The 26,826-nt window shown below is 41.6% G+C and overlaps 1 protein-coding gene across 1 annotated transcript; it reads right to left on the bottom strand.

The window, feature by feature from the left end:
- Window positions 1–157: 157 nt before the first annotated feature.
- On the bottom strand, window positions 158–26,823 carry LOC136445222 (mucin-4-like). Its single transcript, XM_066443092.1, has 40 exons — window positions 26,470–26,823; window positions 21,254–26,231; window positions 20,598–20,710; window positions 19,780–19,969; window positions 19,399–19,468; window positions 19,028–19,070; window positions 18,593–18,791; window positions 18,008–18,160; window positions 17,709–17,834; window positions 17,413–17,559; window positions 16,324–16,466; window positions 15,676–15,858; window positions 15,121–15,282; window positions 14,368–14,715; window positions 13,805–13,955; window positions 13,183–13,280; window positions 12,613–12,757; window positions 11,995–12,172; window positions 11,579–11,733; window positions 10,943–11,194; window positions 10,437–10,742; window positions 9,840–10,093; window positions 9,390–9,546; window positions 8,876–8,980; window positions 8,205–8,480; window positions 7,536–7,658; window positions 6,887–7,006; window positions 6,529–6,660; window positions 6,005–6,265; window positions 5,390–5,515; window positions 5,030–5,164; window positions 4,306–4,428; window positions 3,917–4,033; window positions 3,399–3,511; window positions 2,640–2,865; window positions 2,110–2,179; window positions 1,887–1,936; window positions 1,443–1,548; window positions 883–1,102; window positions 158–430 (listed from the first exon to the last, which is right to left on the bottom strand). Exons 1-40 carry the CDS (start codon window positions 26,725–26,727, stop codon window positions 173–175), a joined length of 11,370 nt encoding a protein of 3,789 aa, XP_066299189.1. The 5' UTR covers window positions 26,728–26,823; the 3' UTR covers window positions 158–172.
- Window positions 26,824–26,826: the final 3 nt, after the last annotated feature.

A 26,826-nucleotide genomic window follows, 5' to 3' on the forward strand; every position in this document is an offset into this window, starting at 1 on the left:
GTCAATATAATAAAAATATATAATAAAGACCTTACTGTTAACATGTCTAATGAAATATTTCTAAGAAGTGATAACATTCCAATCATTCTAGACTGTCTATAATGTGCTTCCTAATAAACTCCGCGAAAATAAAAGAATTATTAGTAGCGTGACCGAGTATTTAAGCAGCAATTTATGAAACAGTTGAAAAGGCCAAGCGCGTTAAGCCAACATTCAAAACACTTACGTCCCCGCTAGCCATGCTGTTGCTTTCGGTGTCGGATGCATCCGGGTTATAATAGCTACTGGGGCCGCCTACATCCGGGATTCTCCTCCTTTCTACGACAGTACCCCTCTCTCTATCATCTCCAAATATGGTATGAGACGAGTATGAGTCATCTTGGAAAGTCCGCAGAGCCTGTAGGTCGATCACCGGCCGAGGAAGGCGGTACTGTACGGGTAGAACATAACTATTATTGAGAGAATAACGGAAATTTGAGAACTAACGTATAATGATCAACTACCATAATTTCTCAGAACGCATGCTAATGCATAAAGTGCAACGTCAATTTTTTACTTTATAGAAACGATAAAAAGTCCCTCAATCAAAACACAAAACAGTTTAGCCAGATAGCCGACTGACTGACAGACCGGTGTCATAACAATGTCGTGTTTTAGGCGACTAACCCATTGTTTAGTATTTGTTGTTATGACATAGGGTACTATCCATATATCCATATAACCATTCTTGAATTTGAGCTATAAAAGCAACGACCCAGATTGGATAAAACAAGTACGGTTGTGAAAAAATAGGAAGAACGTGCGCTTGGACCAAGTACTGTCGAACTGACAAAAAGAAATCCACTACTTATTCAATTTCAAATTTTACAATGATACACTTACGCGGACGTTAGAGGCGAAAATCTTTTCGTAAGTCTCTAAGTCCTTCGTGGTGCCGACAAAAGACGACGAGGGCCTTCTAGAACAGGTCTCTGATAGGTGAGTCCTCTGTAAACCCGGCAAGAACCGAGTCACCCGGGTATCATATAGGTGGTCTTGATGAACATCTGTTTTGGACCATGGACTTGATACCCAGTGATGTCTGGACTTGAAGAACGTTGGCCTAAATAAAACAAAAAATCGAGTCAGAAGAAATCTTTCCATGTTTGTCGTCATTAATAAATGAAGACATTTGTTGAAGAAAATGGTACAAGAAAATGATACTTTACAGATATATCAGTACATTGTCAAGTTACTACAAGAACTATAAACTTATTGACTTAATATCATAAGAGCACAGGGACTATACCGACGATATGTTGCAAAACGTCTGAAAGGGAATTGATGGCAAAAGAAGAAATTTCAGGAAAAAGTACTAGTAGTCTTCACTACTAATAGGATAGAAAATATTTTTTATATTTCAATCCTGTTGGTACATAGCATTACATACTGGTTATACTTACTTATATCTTCTTGCCGTAGACTGGATGGACCGTCTTCGCATAATGATAATGACGATTAACATGATGAAAACTACTACAGCGATCGTAACGGTTGTGCCAGTGACGACTGCAATTAAAGAAAAAAACACAATGAAGTCATTTCCAAATCCATTACTAAACTAATTAATTGACCTGTGCCAGTAAAACTGACACATGAATTTTGGTTTTTGGTAGCCCGTTACGAATAAAACACAGAACAGATATGAAAGTTTATCTGTGTTTACCTCATTAAAAGAGTCCATGATACAACAGAGAATGTACTCAAGGAAACTTGACGGTCTGTTAAAAGAGAATTCCTAGAACACTAGATTGGACCGGTAGAACGTTGATGAATCAAATTCTTAGACTGAGAAAATAGTTGTTCTCTTTCATAAGAGTTTTATGAGATTCGCTGCATGTTCTTACCTCCAGTCAAGTATGTTTGGCACCTCTGTCCTGTGTACTGCAACGGACAGCTAAAACATGCAAAAACACAGTCAGTTATGTATAGGTTAAAATTCATTATGACAAATTACAGGAAATACATATGTGTCTTTTTTTTGCATCATGTACTTCTCACCACGTCGCTAGTGTAAAAAAAAGGATCATTCTGGCATAATTGAACTAAAGACATGAGAAGGCAACTTACCTGCATGTCTTGGCATCGTTTTGGATGGAACATGATCCTCCGTTCAGACAATATCCTTGGTAGCAGAACGCTGTAATTTGACAGTCAATTGTTAGATTGTCTCTTAGAACTATATATGGTAACAGTTACAGTTGCGTAGTGACCAAGCAGACTGTTAATTTATTACCAGAAAAGAGCTAAATACTGTAGAACACAAGTTTATGACTGGGCAAATGATGCCTACAGTGCTCCTTCTTGATCGGTATTACGCGAAGATCTCCTTTATCATATAGTAATATTTGCCACAATGATTGAAAATTATAGTAAGATGTGGATTCTTTGATTGAAGACATGTACAGCCTCACGTTTACACAAAACTTTTTTTTTTCTATTGGAACGTTTCCGCGACGCCAACTTGACAAGCTCGATGCGTCATATATCCTCTGTTTTAAAGAAATATGTACCTGGACATAGAAATGGTCAAATTCAGTCCTCATGTATTCTAGTACAGATTCCGTAAGTTAACTATAGAAGTGAATGTTGCACGCTACCTCTGGTCGAGATGATGGACACGTTTAAGCCGAGTAGATCCACGGATGTGTTCCCGGCTCCCTGGATGAAGGCTTGAGCGATGTCGGCCTTGGTTAGATGTGCGGAGGTGTCTGTTGTGATCATGGTGTCGGCGATGACACTGCCGTTCCTCAGGTCAGACACGGACACAGCCATGTACGCCATGCGGATGGTAAGGTTAATGTGGGTCTCAAACAAACGAGTCAACTGTAAAAAAAAGGAAGGGTAAATGTATTAAGAGTTGCCATTGACTATACCTAATATGAAGAGATAGTTAGGTTATATCTTATTACGCTTTTAGATTGTACCTATCGACTGTTTGTTATTTGTAGTTTATGTGCTGTGTATTGTGATGTGTGGGGGCCACGACACCAGCAACAGCTGCCTGTGGCCTACGTGTATTGTACGGCTTGCCATCTCAATAAATCACAAATCACAAAGTGTTCAAGCATGTAGCGAAGGGATGATATCTGTAGGTAGATAGAGAAAATCCCATAGCCTTCTTTAGTCCTCAGGGGCAGTGGGTTGTTATCCACTGTGTGAAGGGTACGCCATTGGAAGACGGAGCCCAACCATCTCCTTCGAACCAAGAACATTTGGGTTCTGCATTGTCCTCGTTTTGTTCTAAAAATGACAACTAAAGGATTGCTGTAACTTGATGGTGCCAAATCAACAGCTTTACATTGATTCGCTTTCAGCTCAAAGACTATCAATGTATGTATTAATCATGTCAAACTGACCGTGAATTCTATTAGCTCCTTCATCTTTTGGTACTCTGTCGTCTTGCAGTTGGCCAGATTGGCATTGAAGACAAGATCGTGGAACTGTAAGGTATTGGCAAACGCTGCAGAATCTGAAATGGAAATTTACTTTATATTAGTATGTTACACGACACAGCACTTATATAGCACTAACAAAACAAAGTACAGCGCAACGACAGCAGAAACAATACAACATAACTTACGCAGCACAGCAAACGCAGTACAGCACAACAGATCACATCATAACAAAGCATAGTAGCGTAGCATAACACTAGAGAGCACAAACTCATGCATCGTCGCAGCCAGCTTAGCAAGCACAGTACAACACTACACTGCACTACACTATACTATTCTACAGTACACTACACTTCACTTCACTTCTCTACACTAAACTACACTATACTATACTACACTACACTACACTATACACTAGACCAAACTACACTGAACTGCACACTACACCACGCGCACACTACGCTACGCTATAAGACGCTCACCTGTTTTGCATGTTGTGGTGCCGTCTCCCGTCCAACCGCTTTTACACTGACAGTACTCGTGTGTGCCGTTAAACACCAGCTCCCCGTGTTCATGACATCCATAGTTACAGACAGGTTCTGTTAGAAAACAAGGAAATTTCATTGTTGACACTGTCATACAATCAACATATATATTGTGTGAAATGTGTCTAACGTTATTACATTTATTGCATGGCTTTCTTTGCTATTTTCAGACAAAAAAATAATAAACACGGTGTTTATGATACAGGCATTTGCGAAGTGATGATTACTTCTGCCCATTAAAATAAAATGGTTAAATCTTAACTTATTTTGGCGAAGCATCAGTAGCGAGACTAATAGTGTGTATACTAAAAGTAAAGAAGGCTTACCTGAACTGACACAGGTGTGTCCATCCGCCTGTAGGCTGTACCCTGCATCGCAGGAACAGCTATAGGAACCTATGCTGTTGGTACAGTCATGATCACACGGGAACTCCAAGCACTCATCCTTATCTGGAAGGCAAGAGGAAACCATTTTAGTTAGTATGGTACCATATTCATGATAGTTCTACCACCTCTGACCTCGACTTCCTGTCACTCACATGAGTCTGACCTTTGTGGTGTGAGAACATCTTTCAACTCACTTCTTGCTACTCTACTGGCCGTGTATTCAAATAACTACACACACACAAAAACGCCAACATCCAGGCACTTCGAAAGCAAAGCCTCCGAACATGGAAGCAACTATTGCATATTACAATTTGAACACATAACAACAGAGTATGTATACTGGAGCGAAATTAAGATTTCTTAGGATGATTTACTACTGATGAGGTCTATACGCAAATAATATATCTTATTGCCCGGCACTACGCAGCTTGTACGTAATGTACGAAAATGCTGTGATACATTTATAGGTGCTTCACTTGCTGTGCGAAAGAAACGAACAGACCAATTGGCTAACTTTTCTAGCATTGTAGATTATTTCTTGTGGCTTAAAAAGCATGTCCTGTTTACTTACGAATGATAGATAACCACAAAATATCTATGACAACAAACAGTTTGTCCGGAGATACAATACATTCAAAGGAAGGCATTAGGAAACGCTGCTTACCATTGCACGAAACACTGTCGTTGGCTAGGACGAATCCTGTTCCGCAGATACAAACGTACGATCCAAGCAAATTCAGGCAGCCGACTTTACATCCGCCCTGGCCATTCCTACCATTCAGTATGCACTCGTTCACGTCTGAAAACAAAATTACACAAATTAACATCAACACATCAAAACATCGTAAGCATGCTCCCAAATCAAACTCATTAACCCTGAAAACGTCAAGCTATGAATTTCAAACTTCGCAACATATTCCCCGTTCCAAAATTTCGAACCACACTAGTATTACTAATAGGTCATGCCAGTATCATTTGCAAGTAGTTATTTCATTGTGCAAATTTTCATATTATTTCAACTGACCTCCGCAGAGAGAGCCATCCCCTTCGTAACCTGGCTTACAGGTACACCGGAAACCACCATCTTCGTCCTGGCAGACGGCATTGGTACTGCAGTCATTGGTCCCATTGGAGGCACACTCGTCTATATCTAAATGAGAAACGTAGTCTTAGATTACACTCTGAAACAAAATTAGGCACACGCTAGCTGACAAAGGACCTCGTCTATTCGACGTTACTGTTATACATGACAGAATATCCTGTCCAGGATACCGTAATTAAGCCTGATTAAATTGAGCCTTATTATTGGCGACGCCTCAGGGGCGAGCCTAATGATGTATATATTGTATGTTGCTTGTCTGTCGTGTTTTCGCATTGTCAGTGCTGCCTTTTTTGTTCGTAGAACGGACATACTCGCAAATCAGTATGGGTAAAGTGGTGAAGTCAGCCATCTCAAGAACATTTTCAATTCATCCATTCATATTAGCAACATTAATTATGGGGTCACTTTGCGTATGCATTCGCATGGCACATACTTTCTTGAAGATAACCTGTTTCAGTACTAGCTATAGTCAAACACTAACAACGAAAAAATGGCCATTGTATAGAATCCTAAACCAATGCAAGGATAGTGTCTTACTTATACACGTCTTTCCATCTGCGTCCAGGTAGTATCCCGATTGACATCGGCAGTAAAACGACCCCTCCGTGTCTTCACACATCTGACTGCAGTTCCCGTTGTTGATGTCGCATTCGTGAACGTCGTGACATCGCCGTCCGCCGTGTGCGGTCGATAAACTATAACCTTCTTTGCAGATGCATTCGTAACTTCCAAGAGTGTTGCGGCATTCTTTGGCGTTCTCGTCACATTTGTGAGTCTCATCGGTACATTCGTCGATATCTGTAACGAATAAACAATAAGTTTAATTTTTCTGGGCCACAGCCGTTTCAATGGCATAGATAGTTGTACAGTTTTAATTTTCAGAGCAAGGGGCCCCGTGTTTGGGGAAAGCCACACAGATTCCATGCACACATTGATAAGAGAAGGGTCTATGGGGATGTCCAACCTATTATTCCTGCTGACAAGGACCCATTGATGACGTCAGTAATATCATAAGATACTTAAATTCTAGCTCAAGATATCAAGTGTCACATCAAACATACCGATGCATGAATTGTCCGGTTGAAGTTTGTATCCCAGGTCACAATAGCAAACCTCAGCTCCGGTGGCGTTGATTGCGCATGCTCCAATGGGTTGCGGATGGCATTTGTTCCCTACCCCACATGTGATGTTAGCTGTGAGGACATCATGCAGAAGGACAAGATTAAAATCAAAACTACATTTTGCAAGTAATTAACATAATTACCATCAACATCATGATTATCACCATCACTATCTCCTTTGGTGGCTTCTCGATCTTTATGGTATATTAAAACGTTTATCTATGTTTATTTGTTATGTTTAGACACTTGTACACGTACCACATCAAAACATGAAAACCACGTTTAGTTAGACACTTACCGGTACATGTTCTGCCATTGGGGGCCAGAACGAAAAGGGGGTTACACCGACACTCGTAGTAGCCCACTCGGTCGTCGCAGAATTGCTCGCACTTACTTCCCGCGTCACATTCATCGAGCTCTGAGATAAAGAGAGGCAAATTGTCAGGGTTTAGTGTTGCGAAGACTCGAGAGTATCACATTCTAGTAGTGAACAGAAACCTTTTTTTTCTGAGAAAGAGAATTCACTCCTTGGTCCGATTCGCAAAAATCTAACTTATTGTTATTGTACTTGTCTATGTAAGTTGTAATTTTTTTTCCAGAGGTGATGTTTAATATTAGCTTTAGCTAGAGTGCATCACCTCTGTGTCCTGTATATTCTTCTGTTGTTTAATAAATAAAATAATAATAAAAAAATAATAAAAAAATAAAAAAATCTTTTATCACTTCCCATTCTACTACGAAGAGCCGCCCGCGACCTATACCTTCGAGAGGCTCTGCTAAATCGGGCTGAGGTGAAACATTCATGTCAAGTTGCATTATATGCACCCTGATGCACCCGATTTCTTATTCCTCTTCGTGACCATATTGAAAAAGTTACACGTCATTGAAAACCCGATGACAATCGTAGACAAACGTATTGTAGACTTAGAGACATACTAGACACATACCTAGACATGTCCGTCCATCCGAGTGTAGATAGTAGGCTGTTCCACACGCGCACTCGTAGTCCCCATCCATGTTGATGCACTCTCGGTTGCACCCACCGTTGTTGTCAAGGCATTCATCAATATCTAAGATATGACATCAAAGCTAGAGTTACAATTTATTCCATAGGCTATGTACATATCGTATGCACATGGGACATGCATTGATTGTGTGTTGGTCACCAGGAATGCGAATGATGATTTCGAAAGTGCTCATATTTGAACTTTTTCTGTCTTTGTGTGGCATCATATTTCACAAACCAGAGTGAATCAAGCGCCGGGCAAATATCTAGATCTGTTTTCCACGACTCGAACTGCCAAGGAAGCAAACGACTTCTTGTGGTATCATTTATACATTTGTCAGCGCAGGCAAGCCGTCACTTGTTAATAATGCCTCGCATACGGTCACAAGAGGCGACGTCATTGGCTAGTAACTCTCCCTCCCGCAACAGGAGAGGGGATCTGATTGGCTGATGGTTGGAGAGCGCTAATGCAGCACTAATGCAGCACTAATGCAACACTAATGCAGCACTAATGCAACACTAATGCAGCACTAATGCAGCGGATTATAGACCGGTACGCCAGGGCCATGCCTGCTACGAAAGGATGATTTGGAGAGTCTAATAAACTTACCTGCACACGTTTTCCAATCGCTTTGAAGCCGATATCCGGGCTGACAACCGCAGGTATACCCGCCGTCCGTGTTGGTACAGAAGCCATGGCGGCCATCACAGTCATTCTGGGAGGGCTGGCGACACTCGTTGATGTCCAGACACACGTGCGAGCCGCCCTCCTTGTGGAAGCCTTGAGGACACACACATGTGTAGGACCCTGCCGTGTTGACGCATTGGGCATTCACGCACTGGTGTGCAGCGGTGCCGTTTACGTACAACATGCATTCGTTCAAATCTGCGTAGTGGTAAAAAGCAAACATGTTTTATCAATGACGATGACAATTAAGTTTATTGCATATTCATACCCAACATACATTACGTAATATCAGGAAAATAATAGGAAAACTAGGCTATTCTTAATCTATGATTTAGATGTTTCTTCTCTGTTCTTAAGTTCAAGTATCATATTTTAAGCACTGTTGGCTAAACTTGACTGTATATTACGTATGTAAGTCAGGATAATTTGAGGATAATATCACCAAATACGTTTTTCTTCTTAACCATGCTGGCAGTGCTAGGCTCTGTTGACATAGTCAGAAAGCAACTTCTGATGAAGCTTTTTACTGTTGCAATATTACAACGCGAAATAAATGTCTAGTAAAACATTGAAAACAAAGTTGAGGTTCCAACCTGCACATTGCTCGCCGTTCCCGGCCAGACCACTCCCGCAGGAACCGCACGTGTAGCCCTTCTGCCCTGGCGCTAGAGGAGCCGGCTGGTCCGTACATGTCACGCCTACATAAACAAGAGTAGAAACATCACAGTCGGATGAAATATAAGAACACCGCACGTTTTCCTTCAATGTGCAAAGTGTAAATGTGTGTACATGTGTGTGATGATATTGGCTTCTGACTAACAGAAACAAGCTTAGCCACGTTTGGGACAGTGTTCTCACCGCAAAAGCGCCACCAACATCGGCTACTTCAACAGCGGTGAGAAGCAATACTCCAGTCAGAAGCTCTGAAGAAGGTGTCTGATAGACAACGAAACGTTAGCAGGTGGGATTCCCTGGTTGGGTAAAAAGAATCTCCTATATCCTAGAAACAAATCACTATTTTTTTTCTCTTTTCAAGTTCGTCATCCAATTTGGCATTGTATTACATATCTAATTGAATTTTGATGAATAATATGTCGAATTAATTACCTTGAAAGCAGGGACTACCATCGCATCCGTCTATGTCCACCTCACAGAAGGGCCCACCCCATCCGCTGGGGCACACACAAGCTGCGGGGGCGAAGCCTTCGTCCCGGTCCCCGACGTTGTCGTAATCACACAATCCTCCGTTTACGCAGCCGCAAACCTGTTGGAGTAGACGTTTATTTTATTAGATCAAATACGGGACGGGGGACGGTACAGGCTTTCTGACACATTCCACGTTTTAATTCCGTACCCGGTACATGTCGTGGTGGGTGATTCTACCCGCGCATGGCTTGAATTCGACATGCAACCGAAAATTCAGTTTATCTATTTCTTCATAGAATTAGCTTTAAAGGTAAGCTTTCCTTCATACCTTTTACCAATATGGACACAATTCTATGTGATTATCGCATATTTTAATCACTTGGTAGTCATGTTTGAATAGTTTTCGCTTACCGTGATTTGGGGAACAAAGGAGACAGTTGCGTTCAAACGATCAGATGCCGTCCAGCTGATAGTCACTTTGTCCGTGCTTGTCGGTATCCACACGAATGTGGCCTGTAGGCTACCGGTCTGCGACAACGTGCCCACGCCGTTCAGTGTTATTGTAACGCTTGTCTCTTCGTCGGTTGCTTGTAGCGTTGTGTTGAAGGTTTCACCAACACGAAGGCGTATGTTACTTGGTCCCGTCAACGTAGGTGGGTTATTGGCTGTAGAGGCATAAGATATTGGTCATACTTCAAGATATTAGACCGTGATTTTCCAATTCAGGAGAAAACAAGCTTAAAGGAACTACTGATTTCATTTTATGGTACTACTGTACTGTTGGCTACTATGATTTCAAATTGATTTTCAAAACAACTCTGGCAATGGATCTACCATATAACACTAGTTTCTGTAAATATCTACAGTATATATCTATATCCAAGAGGTCCAGCTTGTTTTACCAATACGGTACATCTTCACTGTAACAAAAAAGAACAACAAAAATTGTGAATGAGCGGCTTTATCACAAAATCACAGAGCAAGCTATAACAAGATGACAAGGTTTACCGATGACAGTGTTCGTTTCTTGAAAAGAAGTCAGCTCTTCTGCTGTGGCAAGTCCAATGTCGATGACGCCTGTGACGCCAACGTCGTGAAGACAGGCAGCCCTGTCTTGTCCCCCGCACGCTGCTATGGCCTGTTCCTTCAGTGCCATGTTCCCGTCAAAGAAGGTGTCCAGGTCAGAGGTGAAGAACTTGGGTACAAAACTGTCGTCGCCATAAGTAGTAGCGGATGAGCCGGAGGGATATCGGGTGAAAAGCGTCAAAGAAGAGACTTCGATGCCTTCCACAGAACTGACGTTCCTAAGTGACCCTAAAGTAAGAAAAAACGAATATATTTTAGACACAACAAATATGAGGAATTAAATCGTTTCTACATCCGATATCTATCAAATTCATATTCTTAACAACAAACTATATTACAGGAATAACGTCAACATCCAAGTTATTGTTAAGCAAAGAAGGATTCTAAAAAGCACAGAAGTAACTTGTCGGATTGTCGGACAGACTTACAAGCTTGGCCGAAGGGAAACACCTCTGACTCGGAGGGAGTGTTTGGATTTAACAAAGAGGTCAATGACCCGTCTGGGATGATAAAGTCGTCGGATGTGTTGCCATTTGCATTTCCCAGAATCCCTTGCAACTTCCCCGCCATGTTTGACGGCATGCCCAGTGCATAGCTGAGGAAGTTGTCGTGCGAGTTGACGGAAATTGAGATTCCGGACGGAAACGTCACGAGGACTCCTGTCAAGTTTCCGGACTCGTCTGAAAATTGAAACAAAAACAACAGTTTATCACATTTCTAAGCCACTTCGAAACGAAATTTACCGCTACCATGAATGAATGAATGAATGAATGAATGGTTTATTAGGAAAAAGTGTAACATGGCAGCTAAAAGCTGAATTACGTACACTGTACAATCATATATCACATTATCTTAAAATCACAAGGAAAATACTTAAAACGTCTTGACATACATTATCAAAATATCCATAACGGTTAAAACGAATCAAATTTATCTACAACTCAGTGACATAACAAGATTCTTAAAAGCTTGACACAAAATCATGTATTGTGATAATGATAATGATAACCTGTACAACGCGCCAAAACAACAGTTATCTATAATCAAGGGGGTAAAATCCTTACCAGTCTTTGGGAAAATCCGTCCATCGTTGAAAGTTGTTCCAGCAAAGACGTCCGGGGAAGATATGACTTGTCCATTAATGATAACACGTAGTCCAGGGATGGTGTTGGTAGAGTGGATTTCCACGGTATCGGAGGGTTGCTTGATTGCAATTCCACTATAAACATAAAGAACAAAGGAAATCTATCAGAAACAGTAGTTTCACGTTTTTGTTAAAGTATCTGATAAGGAGACGAAACTGAGAATGTGTCATTCTGGGCGCGGCCATTTTGTTTGTAGAGGTCAAATAGTTAACCCGTGCGTCGCACGTCAGTGTGACCTTAAAAGAAAAAGTTCCTGCAATAACTGTGAGATACCTGCTTAAGGTATAGCAATAGTCTATAGCATGAATTGAATAGGCTTAACACTTGTATCCCACCTGTAGACGGTGGCCCTGACTAGAACGCCGTTGATGACAGGTCGCTTGGTGCGTGCCTGCAGTTCCATGCTGTAGGGGGCGCTGCTGGTGCTCCGCAGCAGAATGTACTCGCCGTGGCCGTTGAACGAGAACTGAGACCCGTCAAGAGTAGTCATGTGCGGATCCCCAATTCCAGAGGCTGATTTCATAGAAAAAAATTAAGAACGTGTATCAAGAGGGTGTAAAATAAGCTACTACTGTAGCAGGAGATTGAAAAGTCAGCATTTATCCTGTGACCATATTTTCGGGTTGTTTTCAAAACGTTGTGTAGTATATGAGTCTCTGCACTAACATGACTTACATAAAAAATGTCCGCCATGTTGAATGGTTATACATGTACCTCGAAGTTGCCATGTCAATTTGAAGTTGTGTATGTTATGGCAGTCAGATTATGACTGTGGCGTCACTTTGAAACACATTCTACACATGCAAATCCATAAAAACAATGGGTTAAACCAAGCAACATATGGGTCGTGGCATCACATGGAAAAAACTATATATTACACGTATTAGTCATTCTATGTACGTCGTTTTCTATGTACGTGGAGAAGCATACAATATTGAACCATCACTACTAACCCAGCTGTGCCCTTGTGTAGCGTCTGGATGACGCCATTGGTCTCTTCTTTCTAAACTTGATACAAGAGTTGTCGTCAGCCATCTTACAACACCAGATCCTGGGCAGGTAGTCCCTCCGGTAATAGTCACTGTTTTTATCCGTGGTCTGTATTAAGAAAAAGTGTCGATTATTATGGCTTTGCAGTTCAGATAGTCTTGAGTATAGGGTTGTTGACTTGGAGTCCAAAGGTTCTGGGGTCGAATCCCTAGCACGCCCCCATGTTGTGCTCGTCGAAAAAGAACACTTTACACCTATTTCCTGGCTCTACAGAAATACATTTTACAGGCTATGTGGAACAAACAAACAACCAAACGATAACTCTTTTTCAAACTGAATAGGTACGTCTGTTCATTCAACAACCACAATCTACTGCTGGATAATCCGAAATTTTTCCAAAAGCTTTTAGAAATCCTTTTTTGCCAAACCATACCTTCTAAATGACTCTTATTTTTGGACGGTACAACAAGCTTAAGTGCAAACACTTTACAGCTGCAGCCATAATTGTTAATGTTTACAGATGTGTTGCGTACCTTTCTGTATCGATGTAAGGCACCGGCTCTGGAGTCAAATCTGCTGGGAGAGTCAATCAGTGCACCCATGTTGTCGTAACAACACTCGTAGTTACCCCCTGGATAGGAATAAAGACATAGAAATACAATCAACCATCAACCAATAAAACTTGATTGTGCAATATTTTCACTAAGAAAATGTTTGGAAAAGGTATCAAACAACTCAAAAGCAGTTAACAATCCGATAATGAGAATACTAATCTATATGGCTAGTTGTTAAACACCTCTGCGTCGATGACGGTTAGACATCCAGGTAATAAGATACGCAAAGTAACGGTTACTCATTGACAAGCAACTGGATAACTCTGGAAACGACATTCTACACATGACACAAGTCTTGAATAGGATATGATACTTTATGTCAGCAAAATATGTCTCTTATACTTTCTTACGAAAAACTGGCAATGCTTAGAAATATTGTTTCGACTTTTTTGCTACATATATTGTCTACATCAAGTACCGGTATGTCACGAATCTGAACTTGTAACGATATGATTGGCTAATTTAACCAATTAGGACGCTTGATACATGTGAGTTGCGTCGTGTTGTGTACTTACTGAAAAATTACGCATGCCAAACAAACCTGTTGAGAAACTAAACGGTGTCGTGAAGCACGCCCCCTGCCGGTCCTCACTGGTGAGCACCCAGCGGCCGATCTCTGCCCTGGCCTGGCCGTAGTACATCGGACACGTGCCGACCAAGTTGGGCGCGTAGACTTCCACATCGGGCTCATCCTATCAAGGCAAATAACCACAACAGATTGTGTCTTAAATCCGTCTTAATCAAACAATGGGTCAATGCACATACTAGAACATTTTGTGGGAGAGAATTGTTATTTTTGAGTGTGTGTATGTGTATGTGTGTGTGTGTGTGTTTTTGTGTGCGCGTTTGTGTGTGTGTATGTGTGTGTGTATGTGTGTATGTGTGTGCAATACATCCTCAGTGTTTCTGTATTTGTCATTAGAACTCGAAGGGTCGCAAAGTATTTGCAAGTTGGTAGGTTATGACATTCTAATTGCCTTCTTCAGAAGTAGAATTTTCTGTGGCAATGCTAACGATCGAAACTACACATTCAAAGCTTATGAGACTTGCAAATTAAAAGGGATAAATATATATGGAACTACATTTCACAGTATAGATTCCTACCTTGAACCAGTCATCACATGCCAGTTTTGCGTTGATGTAATCTTCTCCGTTCACGTCCACTCGGTGGAAAATCTGTCCTTTCTTGCCTGTAGTCGGACTGACTTTCTGGTCCACACGATAAGCGTTGACGTCATTGTCGTTTCGACTCCACCAGCCAGAATTCCTGTCTTCTATTGCGTACGTACTACTCTGTGTTCTCACCACGTACCCAATCCTCACAGGGTAACCGTCTCGGTAGTAAACATTCACAGGATAGACTGGAACCCAGGTCATGTGGCCATCTTTGTAGCGATACATGGTGTACGTACGCCTGTAGTCTGTGGCTATGACCGCTTGGAACGTATTTTCCTGTTAACAAGAAGAAAATTACATTGCCTCACCTTGTTGGTAAATAAAAGATATAAAAAAACATTATTCCATCTGGATCGTAACGTATACTGCAGTCAAGAACCGAGACGAGGGGGGATACAGGCTAAGCCACGTTGGAACGGCTTTTTCTCACTGCAGTCACCTAGTGGCGTGTATAAGTAGCCCCAGTCATTACCGCACTGAAGAAGGGAACGGAAGGTCTACACTTTCGGCCGCAAGAAACATTTCTATGGTGTAGACTGTAAAGAAACATGAATTTATTTGAAGAACAATGCCCGGGCGTTTTTCTTTTACGTCTCGGTAGCCTTCACCTTTGTCACATTACCCACATGGGCACTAGGAAGTGTGAAAGAGCTCATACTAGCAGCTGAACACTGTCTATACCTCAGATGTCTCGGAGAGCCACGCTGGAACCATTCGCTGCCACGTGGCGACGAGCACAAAAGACGCGGTGAAGTTAGTCGCCGTGGGGTCCGTGTTTCGGATGGCACTGTCGACTAGAGTCATCATGCCGCTCTCGTCACTGGTGTACGTGTTGTACCACACCTGGAAGCGATGGAAAGAGTTATCCGATCTAACTGTTAAGAGCTTCTAAAATCATAATCTCAGAGGTAAATCTCATAGTTTTCCCTAGACAATATGACAATACTATATTTTTTATACGTCAGCTCTATTTAAAGTTAGATAAAGTCGCATGTTTTAAGAGAGAAGAAGCGTGTAAATCATGAATCATGCATAGCGTAGTTTCTTTAGTATTTTCTTGATCTTCTGATGTATTTAGCCCTTTGTTTGGCATGGATATACAATAAACTTTATCCATTCGTTGACTCTTTGTGAAATACAGGAGTCGATCGGTCAAAAATATGGGTAAATCCAATCGTTTATGTTTGAAATTACATTTCAACTTTTCTCCAGGAGGTTGATATAATTGCTATTTACCTTCGGATCCAGTTGTTCTATGAGCTGCTGGAAACGGTTGTTTGCCCAGAACGGTGCAAAGATGGCGCAGATGTCCGTGTTATTGTGCGCCAGAACATCCTTCAACTTTCCAGGATTACGGAGGCTGGGGATGTTGAAGTGATTCTTTCCGTTCGTGGCAATGGCAATGCCATTTTCCGAGACCTAGAACATGGATTTATTGGATTCTGTAAGCTTCTATTCTTAGACACTGTAGACTTAGGACGTAAAACGATTATTATCAATTGCCCGGACAAATTTCACTGTACATTACAAGCTAATACAAGCAGAAAATAGACGTAACAATTTATAACCGCAGCCACTATTTTTTTGGACATGGCAAACGTTTCAGAAGAAAAATAAAGTTGAAGGTATTGATATTATAGACTTATCAGAGTGAATTTGCATTTATCAACTTAACAAATTAGAGTTTAGTTATAGGGCTTATTGATCTATGACCTACTCAGAGCTAGATCTAGTCGCTTTCAGAAGAGTCACGTGACAGAATTAAGTGGGTCAGAATGTATGACGAAGGCCAAAGAGATGGTTGACAACATGTTTGCTGGAAAATATATTTATAATCTTATCATGTTGTAAGGCTTGTATGAGATACATGGTAGAAAGACTTACGCATATGTCGTTGCACAATCCGCCCGGAACCGGAAGTCCGTACGGAATGTTGATGGGAGGCGAGATGGACTCTCCAAAATCTTCACTCAAGACGGTCAACAACGTGTCGTTCATAGCCTCGCCGAAGGGGAACAGTCGGTCCTCTGCAGGGAAATATTTATTTATTTATTGGTTCAGATTGTACATGCCAGGGTTGCCCAACTAACCGGAGGCTATTACTAAAAGACGAACCCATGTGCGGGCATAGGTCTGTGGGTTTTGGACCATCTCACACCGGGGCATGCCCCTACTCTTTTACGAAAGGTGTGGTGGGTTCTTTTACGTGCGCGGGATGTGACTCTCCCCAAACACGGGACCTTCATTTAACGTCCTATCCAATGGACGTCCCTAACCCTAGATGAGCTAGGTATACGTACTCATTTACACCTGAGTGAAGTGAGGAAAGTAGTGTTAAGAGCAGGGAAGTATGAGAAAACATTTTCTATGTTTACCTTCGTGAAAACGGAGGTATTGTTTTCGGTCTGTGTGTTTGTTTGCCTTGGTGTGTGCCTTGTGCGAATTAGCGAGAAATTCTCAATAAAGCATAAAGAAAGAAATCCACCAAAAAATATGAATATCTAACGGAGGGAGGAATAATATCGTCGGTTTCTTGTTTCTGATTTAGCCCTAAATTTGATAACATTCAAACTTTAACTTCAATTGACTGGCTACAGTACAGTTTGCTCAGAGACGTAGAGAAAAAAAAACTACCCTACATGTTCGAAATTAGCAGCACTATCTATAAGTAAGTGACAATATATTGTTTTATGCCTTTTGCATAAAACAGTGTTTCTTAACTGCTAAAATGAAATCTTTGATTTTGAATATCATATGATAAAACCAATGAATGAATGAATGAAAGATCGACCTTCATTGTGCATTCATGCCCCGAGGGGCTAGGTACAGGTCGTCTAACTTAACACATAGAACATACAAGGACATAAATACAACAATACAAGCTGTAAACATATAGAGTAGACAAACGTGTTATTAGACTAAGCTAGTCCAGTAGAGTCGACAAAAAATCAATATATTTGAGTGAGACCGTACCGTTGCACTCTCCCACGAAGCCAGTCCCCTGCGCTGACGTACTGGTGTATCCAAGGTTACAGGTGCAGGTGTAGCCGCCATCTTGGTTCTCACAGGACGCATGCGCATCACAGTTGGTGTTTAGCAGTCCCTGACATTCGTCGATATCTTTCGAAAGAAGCGATAAAAAGGCTAAGATAACTTGTCGTGGAGAAATAAAAATATAAAAAAAGGAATAAGAAGCACAGAAACATGAAAACATTGGTCGTGTCTAATTAATGTTAAATATAGTCATAATTTTATTCTTGTTTACCAACCTTCACAGATGACGCCGTCGCCTTCGTAACCTTCATTACATTGGCAGGTGAAGTTCCCGAGTATGTTGGTGCATGTTGCCAATGTAGGGTGACAATCATTCATCCCCGATGTGCATTCATCTATGTCTGTCGATTGAAATAGTCAGCGGTTGAGTTTAGTTTAGTTTAATTCTTTTTGATTATACAATGATGGACATCATGCCATTCTTGAGACTTTATGACATCATTGTAGTCAAAACGTTTGCTGCCATAGAAACCAATGAGATGTGCATACAGGGTCATTACAACAGGAGTCTTACCTTGACATCTGACGAATTCGGTGTTATTGTTACTGAGGACGATATCGTATCCATGGTTACAGTAACAGTCGTAGTCAGGAAAGTCTAGAAAGCAGTTCCCCGCTCCCGTGGACTGGCCACACCGGTCTTCTACTGGGTCGCACCAGTCAATGTCTACAGGAAAAACACATAGGAGAATGTATTGAGCAGTCGGTTTTGTTCTTCCGTGTAGATTTTGGTGCTTTTTAGGGGTCTGCATGGAGGGAAGACGATTACGCTTTTCCCAAAATTCAGGAATCGTATTAAGTAGAGGCATGCGGACCCCCATTTAAGGCAAAAAGGTTTCGACGATCCAAGGTATATGAACATGACAACCATAACCTTAGTCAAAGGAAAATATAATTTCCTAATTTGCTATAATAATCTTTATGTTTTATATCTTAGCAAAACAGAAAAATTCATGAAGAATTAAATGCAACGAATTAAATGCAAAAGTAAATTGCTTCAATAAAATTCTCGATATTTTGATCAATGATCGAGCAAATTAGCATCTCCTGCATGCTCCTTTTGGTTAAAAAAAAGGGTTATATTAGACTAAGTACATACGTCCATCTGTGCAAGGCGGAAGATCACAGGGCTGGAATTCCACCGATACCCCACTGCAGTACCGTCCACCAGCGCTGGGAGGCGGGCTGTCACACTCTCGAGTGCGCATGCGTGATCCTTCTCCGCAAGTGGAAAGGCAGTTGCTCCAATCGCTCCACTGACCAAACTCACCGTCTAATATCAGCGAAAAAGGATAAATCTTAAAAATACGGTAACACTTTGTTCAAACATACCAAATTTCCACCACTCTAAAAATAAACTATTTTCCAGTAGGAACGAAACAAATGCCTTTCAATCTTCACTCAATAGAGACGGGGGGCGCCACAAACGTTCTGCAACTAATAAGCCATGTTTCCTATTTGCCTAACGTGACGACAGAGACATGTTCTCCGTATAAAAATATGAACGTAGTATTAATATATGTGACTTACCTACAATAAGGGTCTCGCACCGATCGCCCGTGTGAGACAAAGGACACCTAGCGGAAAAGAACCAAACTACATTAGAGGAAAGGCATGACATGCAACACGGGAACCTAGGAAGCTGAAATATACACTTCACTAAGGTGATTCTATATTAGTGTTAAAGCTCGTTGAATATCTTTTAAGATTATTTTATTTCATCTATTCATAACACCTTATTAACAAATCTGTGGTATTCTTTTTAAGACATTATAAGAATTCAAAGGAGTCTGAAACAGAAAAAAATATTGTTGTGTAAAAATCTATTTCATGGCTTTCAAATAATCGAGTTGATCTTGAAAAAGAAAGTCTGATGTACACTTTAACGTCACAAAGACAACTTACGTGCAGGTCCGTGACTTGTTGACGACTGTACACTCACCACCATTTAAACAGTAGCCAGTGTAACAAAGCTCTGAAAATATATGATTTCTCAGATTATCATATGGTGTACATTGAGAGAAACTACTATGAAAGATTCACAGTTGATCTATATATCTAAAATCTAGGACCGAAGAAAATAGAGAATGAAAACAGCCACAAAAGAAGGGAGAGTATCACTGACTTAAACACTATGTGAATGATGAAACATCCTTTTTTATCTGTAATGTATACTCAAGTCTTATGTATGTAATACACTTAGCGCTACGTAATAAAAACTATGGGGATAAAGGAATAATTAAGATAGATTATCTGAAATTTAAGCAGATTGAGTGATAAGCAAACCTGCAGTGGTGATATCTAGGTTGATCCCAAGAGAGTTGATAAAGGCTTGCTCCAAAACATCGTAGGTGAGGTTTGCAGCTACGTCCGTTACAATGGTGGCAAGTGCGATGAGGCTGCCGCTTCGGAACGAGGTTATGGTGATGGAGTAGATGTAGTCAGCGACGGTACTTTCTGAGTAGATTTCAGTGATCTAAAGAACAACAAAAAAGGAACAAGAAATTGAAAATCTCCTTCCTCCGTGGAAAAGTTTTAGATTCTGTGCATTTCTTGTTTTACTCATTATTGTAAATTTCTAGCTGATTCTCTCACAAGGCAACGGATATGCATATAGCAGGAAGCTGAAGACAGGAAAGGACAAACCTATTCTGGGACCTTTCTGGGACCTTTGACCTAACTTCCTGTCAGCGTCTCCGACGTGCCTAGCATGCGGTAACTCTAGTATACATGATTCATATAACTGAGAGAACACAAGAAATCAAAGAGACACATCGAATTCGAAAGCGAAACATCCTTACACAGAGGTACAGATGGACTTCTCTACCAAGTATATGGGGGTCTACAAGGCCTAGGGAAGAGCCCAAGCCGCAAATATGTACTGAAATGTACCATAATGCAGTTACTATTTCAATTATGTACGTGCACCTTATTAAACTCCAGGTTCGTTTTATTCACAAAGAGTGGCTTCAGGACGAACAAAATCAAATATACCTCAGTATTTCAAATACAAATGTATTAATCAACGTTACATTTTAACGAGATGAAAGAATAAATGTTTGCTTCATCTAAAATACAACGGAACTGTTTAGATAAACACCCACCGTGGTTTCTGTCTGCGTCTTGGTAGACTTGAAATCCTCAGATGTGCAGTCAGCAAGTGCAGACCTGTACGACAGCCCCGTCAATGTGATGCTCTGGGAGAAACCGCTGGAAACTAGATAGCAATGAAAATAAGAAGATGCAGCTATTATATATTCAATATTTACGACGATAGCTTCCAATTCCGCACTACTTTATCATCACGTATATCATGAATGTCTCATAACTGCTAGGTAGCTTGTATCACTCCGCTACATAGACTATAACGATAGCAAAATAAACTTAGAAGTCAGCCCTCAAAATGTTTCCTTTTATTCATCGGTCATAAACGGACATTAGAGCACAACCGAGCACAGCAGTAACTGATTACATTTTTCAGATGAACACAAAACGTCGAAAACAGTTCATCAAACTGCAACTTAGCATTACGACATAGTCAATGTATTGCTCAAGCTATGGAAGTCAAATTAAGAGCAATTCCCCTCTAATATGTGCAAATACAAGATATACTTCTTGCAAAACAGATTTGAGACTAAGAGACAGAAATCAAACTAAGAGCAATATCCTCCGCTGATATGTGCAAAGGTATACTTCTTACAATACAGATTTGAGAGCAACCCAGACGTTAAGAATACTTGTATGAAAGCTGGATTCTCACCAAGTTCGCAGACGGTACCGTTTCCTGAAAATCCTTTTCTGCAGAGGCACGTTCCATCAGACTGGGCGTCAGCGTGCTCATCACAACCTGAATTACACACTTGCAAAATTGTTGGCATCATCGTTGTAACTTGTGTTGTTGGCGATGCTGTTGTACTTATGGTTGTGCTCTGGGATGGTGTACTAGTCCGTGTACTCCTTGTTGTTGGTGACAGAGTAGTCGCCAGTGTTGTAGCTCTCGGTGTTGTAGTTGGTATCACTGTAACCGTTGTGTTTTCTTGTGGAGTTGTCGTATGTTCCTTTGTTGTTGATGAAAGTGTTGTCAACACTGTTACGTCCTTTGAAGTTGTTGAAACTGTTGTCATGACTGGCATTTGCACCGTCGTTTTGAACGTGGATGTCAGCTGTGTAGTTTTCAACGTAGATGCAGGCTCTGTTGTTTTCACCGTAGATGGCTGCTGTGAAGTTTTCGCCGTAGATGGAGACTGCGTAGTTTTAACTGTAGTTGGAGATTCTGTAGTTTTCGTAGTAGACGGCGGCTGTGTAGTTTTTACCGTAGTTGTAGACTCTGTAGTTTTCGCCGTAGATGCAGGTTGTGTAGTTTTATCAGTAGTTGTAGACTCTGTAGTTTTCAACGTGGATGCAGGTTGTGTAGTTTTATCAGTAGTTGTAGACTCTGTAGTTTGAGCCGTAGTTGGAGCCTGTGTAGTTTTAACAGTAGTTGTAGACTCTGTAGTTTTCACCGTAGATGCAGGTTGTGTAGTTTTATCAGTAGTTGTAGACTTTGTAGTTTTCGCCGTAGATGGAGACTGTGTAGTTTTAACAGTAGTTGTAGACTTTGTAGTTTTCGCCGTAGTTGGAGCCTGTGTAGTTTTAACAGTAGTTGTAGACTCTGTAGTTTGAGCCGTAGATGCAGACTGTGTAATTTTATCAGTAGTTATAGACTTTGTAGTTTTCGCCGTAGATGGAGTCTGTGTAGTTTTAGCAGTAGTTGTAGGCTCTGTAGTTCTCGCCGTGGATGGAGGTTGTGTAGTTTTCACAATAGTTGTAGACTCTGTAGTTTTCGCCGAGGATGGAGTCTGTGTAGTTTCAACAGTAGTTGTAGCTTCTGTAGTTTTCGCCGTAGTTGGAGGCTGCATAGTTGTAACCGTGGTTGTTGGCTCTGTAGTTTTCACCGTAGATGGAGACTGTGTAGTTGTAACAGTAGTTTTAGCCTCTGTGGTTTTCAGCGTAGATGGGGGCTGTGTAGTTTTGATAGTTGTTGTAGACTCTGTAGTTTTGGCAGTGGATGGAGGTTGTGTTGTTTTAACCGTAGTTGTAGACTCTGTAGTTTTGGCCGTAGATGGAGGCTGCATAGTTGTAACCGTGGTTGATAACTCTGTAGTTTTTATCGTAGTTGTAGACTCTGTAGTTTTAACAGTAGTTGTAGCCTTTGTAGTTTTCAGCGTAGATGGGGGCTGTGTAGTTTTGATAGTTGTTGGAGGCTCGGTTGTTTTGGTCGTAGATTGAGGTTGTGTAGTTTTAACAGTAGATGTCGGCTCTGTAGTTTGGACCGTGGATGAGAGCTCCGTCGTTTCCACAGAAGATGGAGGATGTGTCGTTTCCACCGTAGATTGAGGCTGTGTAGTTTTAACTGTAGATGAAAGAGGTGTCGTTTTCGGAGTAGGCGTGAGCTGCGTTGTTTTCTTCGTTGATTGAGACTGTGTTGTCTTCACCGTAGATGGAGGCTGTGTAGTTTTTACTGTAGATTGAGGTGATGTAGTTTTCACCGTCGATTGAGACTGGGTAGTTGTAACGGTAGATAGAGACTGTGTCGTTTCCATCGTAGATAGAGGCTGTGTAGTTTCAACCGAAGATTGAGGTCGTGTACTTTTTACCGTTAATGGAGGCTGTGTAGTTGCTACCGTAGATGACAATTCCGTCGTTTGTACCGTAGATGACAGTTTCGTCGTTTCTACCGTAGATGACTGCTGTGTAGTTTTAACCGTAGATTGAAGCTGTGTTGTTTTTGCGGTAGATGGAGACTGTGTAGTTTTCATCGTGGATGGATGTTGTGTCGTTTCTACCGAAGACTTAGGCTTTGTAGTTGCAATCGTCGATGTCGGCTGTGTCGTTTTTCCCGTAGATGTCTGCTGTGTTGTTTTTACTGAAGATTGATGCTGTGTAGTTGTAGACTCTGTAGTTTTCGCCGTAGATTGAGGCTGTGTAGTTCCCATCGTAGTTTTAGGCTGTGTAGTTCCCATCGTTGTAGTTCCCATCGTAGTTGTAGGCTGTGTAGTTCCCATCGTTGATGGAGCATGTGTAGTTCCCATCGTAGTTGTAGGTTGTGTAGTTCCCATCGTTGATGGAGCATGTGTAGTTCCCACCGTAGATTGAAACTGTGTGGTTCCCACCGTAGATGCAGGTTGCGTCGTTGCCATCGTTGGCTTAATCGTTTTCACTGTCGTGAAAGGCTTTGTAGCTTTTACAGTTGACTGCACTGGTGTAGTTTTTACTGTAGATGGCTTTTGCGTGCTTTTCACCGTGGTAGCAGGCTGTGTTGTTTCAGTTGTTGACGGCACATATGTAGTTCTCACCGTGGACAATGGCCGAGTAGTTTTTGATGTAGTTGATGACAATGTACTCTCAACTGTCGAGGGTGCGCTAGTAGTCTTTACCGTGGATGGCACCTGTGTAGTTTTTAAAGTAGAAGACAGCTGTGTACTTATTACAGAAGATTGTGTCGTTTCGAGTGTGGTTATAGGCGGTGTACTCTTGACCGATGACGACACTTGTGTAGTTTTTGCTGTAGAAATGGGTTGTGCATAAGTAGTTATCACCGTAGTTGGAGGCTGCGTAGTTTTCACAGTTGTTAAAAATTGTGTAGTTACCATCGTGGATGGTAATTGAGTGGTTGCTTTGGTAGATGACGCCCGTGTAGTTTTCAATGTAGATGTAGGATTCGTAGATTGTACCGTAGATTGAGGCTGTGTGGTTCTCACTGTAGATTGGGGTTCTGTTGTTGCCATCGTCGAGGGTAGCTGCGTAGTTTTCAATGTAGAAGGCGCCTGTGTAGTTTTCAACGTAGATGTAGCTTGTGTAGTTTTCACCGTAGATTGAGGCTGTGTGGTTCTCACTGTAGATGGAAGCTGTGTTGTTGCCATCGTTGGCTGAATCGTTTTCATTGTAGTGGAATGCTTTGTACTTTGACCTGTTGACTGAGCCTGTGTAGTTTTCAATGTAGAAGACGGCTGTGTAGTTTGCACTGTAGATGTAGGCTGTGTAGTTTGCACTGTAGATGTAGGCTGTGTAGTTTGCACTGTAGATGTAGGCTGTGTAGTTTGCACTGTAGATGTAGGCTGTGTAGTTTGCACTGTAGATGTAGGATGTGTAGTTTGCACTTTTGATGTAGGCTGTGTAGTTTGCACCGTAGATGTAGGCTGTGTAGTGTGCATAGATGTAGGCTGTGTTGTTTTTACTGTAGATGTAGGCTGTGTAGTTTGCACTGTTGATGTAGGCTGTGTAGTTTGCACTGTTGATGTAGGCTGTGTAGTTTGCACTGTTGATGTAGGCTGTGTACTTTGCACTGTCGATCTAGGATGTGTAGTTTGCACTGTAGACGGTGACCGTGTAGTTTGCACTGTAGATTGAGACGGTGTAGTTTTCATCGTCGAAGGCAGGTTTGTGGTTATGTCCGTAGTTATAGGCTCTGTAGTTTTCACCGTCGCGGTGGTGGACGGTTGTGTACTTTTAAATGTTGAGGTAACTGGTGTAGTTTTTACCGTAGATGGGGATCGTGTAGTTATCCTTGTAGTTTGCGGCTGTGTACTTTTTACAGACGCTGTGGTGAAAGGCTGTGTAGTTACCAACGTGGAAGGTAGCTGAGTGGTTGTCAATGTAGATGACGCCCATGTAGTTTTCACCGTAGATGTAGGATGTGTAGTTTTCGCCGTAGATTGAGATCGTGTAGTTCTCGCCGTAGATAGAGGTTGTGTTGTTGCCATCGTTGGCTGAATCGTTTTCATTGTAGTGGAAAGCTTTGTAGTTTTAACTGTTGGAGGCTGCGTCATTTTCTCTGTCGATGTTGGCTGCGTAGTTTGCACTGTTGATGCAGGCTGTGCAGTTTTCACTGTTGATAGAGGATGTGTAGTTTGCACTGTCGATATAGGATGTGTAGTTTTCATTGTAGATGTAGGCTGTGTTGTTTTTACTGTAGATGTAGGCTGTGTACTTTGCACTGTCGATGGAGGCTGTGTTGTTTCCACTGTCGATGGAGGCTGTGTTGTTTTCACTGTAGATGGAGGCTGTGTAGTTTTCACCGTGGTAAAGGGTTGTGTAGTTACCATTGTGGAAGGTGGCTGAGTGGTTGTCAATGTAGATGACGCCCATGTAGTTTTCATGGTCGAAGGCAGGTCTGTAGTTTTGTCCGTAGTTAAAGCCTGTGTAGTTTCTACCATCACAGTAGTTGACGGCTGTGTACTTTTAAATGTTGAGGGCACCTTTGTTGGTTTCACCGTAGATGGTAGTCGCGTAGTTATCCTTGTAGTTCGAGGCTGCGTACTTCTTTCAGATGTTGTGGTGAATGGTTGTTTTGTTTCAATCATGGTAGAAGGTTGCATTGGTGTAGTCGTCGTTTGTACAGTGGATGACAGCCGCGTACTTTCCATCGTAGAAGGACGCTGTGTGGTTTTAAATGTTGAAGGCATCTGTGTAGTCTTCGCGGTAGACCAGGGCCGTGTAGTTTTCACCGTGGTTGTAGAATATGTTGGCTTTACAGTGTGAATCGGTGTAGTTGCTACAGTTGAAGGCAGATGGGTAGTTGTTGTGGTGGATATGGGCTGTGTCGTTCTTACCGTGGTTGGTGGCTTTGTAGTTTTCACCGTGGATTGAAGCATGGTAGTTTCCACGGTAGAAGGCATCTGCGTAGTTTCAGAAGAGGTTACAGGCAGTGTAGTTTCCACGGTGGATGGTCGCAGTGTTGTTGTCACCATTGACGAAACCTGTGTAGATATAATAATTGTTAATGTTAGAGGCTGCATAAAGTCTAGAGTAGCTGAAAGCACAGTGAAATCTACAGTTGCTGATGTTATTGCACTTTTTGCTTTTACTAGATCTGAGAAATGCGCTGTTCTTTTAGAGTCTGGGTAGTTATATCATTAGTTAGAGGCTGTGTGTAGTTGTTACTGTTGTAAGACTATTTGTTGTCATCAACGTGGTTAGAATCTGGATTGCACTCACCGTGGTTGGAGACGCTGTAGTTTCCATAGTGGATGCTGATTGTGTAGTCTTCTCCGTGGAGGGATGCAGTGACGTTGTCACAGATGGCGGCAGCTGTGTAGTTGCTTCCGTAGATGCTCCCAGTGTAGTTGTCACAATCGGCGGAATCTCTGTCATTTCTATCGTTGTTAGAGGCTGTGTAGTTTTTGCATAGGTTGGAGCATTTGTAGCCTTCAACGTTGTAATTTCTGCTGTGGTTGCAGCCTGTGTAGTTTCCATCGTGGTTAGAGCATTTGTAGATTTTGCGGTGGTTGGGGCATTTGTAGTTTTTATGGAGGTTGGAGCACTTGTAGATTTTATCGGGGTTGAAGCATCTGT

Source organism: Branchiostoma lanceolatum, chromosome 11 (assembly GCF_035083965.1).
Source record: "Branchiostoma lanceolatum isolate klBraLanc5 chromosome 11, klBraLanc5.hap2, whole genome shotgun sequence".
Lineage (NCBI taxonomy): Eukaryota > Metazoa > Chordata > Leptocardii > Amphioxiformes > Branchiostomatidae > Branchiostoma > Branchiostoma lanceolatum.

Excerpts from the sequence above, each read along its gene's own strand:
- LOC136445222 (XM_066443092.1), bottom strand. The coding sequence starts at position 26,727 with ATGGAAACTACACAGGCTGCAACCACAGCAGAAATTACAACGTTGAAG. Across the intron at positions 26,232-26,469 it reads CTACAGCGTCTCCAACCACG|GTTTCGTCAATGGTGACAAC; the intron begins GTGAGTGCAATC and ends ATATCTACACAG. Across the intron at positions 10,094-10,436 it reads AGAAACGAACACTGTCATCG|CCAATAACCCACCTACGTTG; the intron begins GTAAACCTTGTC and ends ATGCCTCTACAG.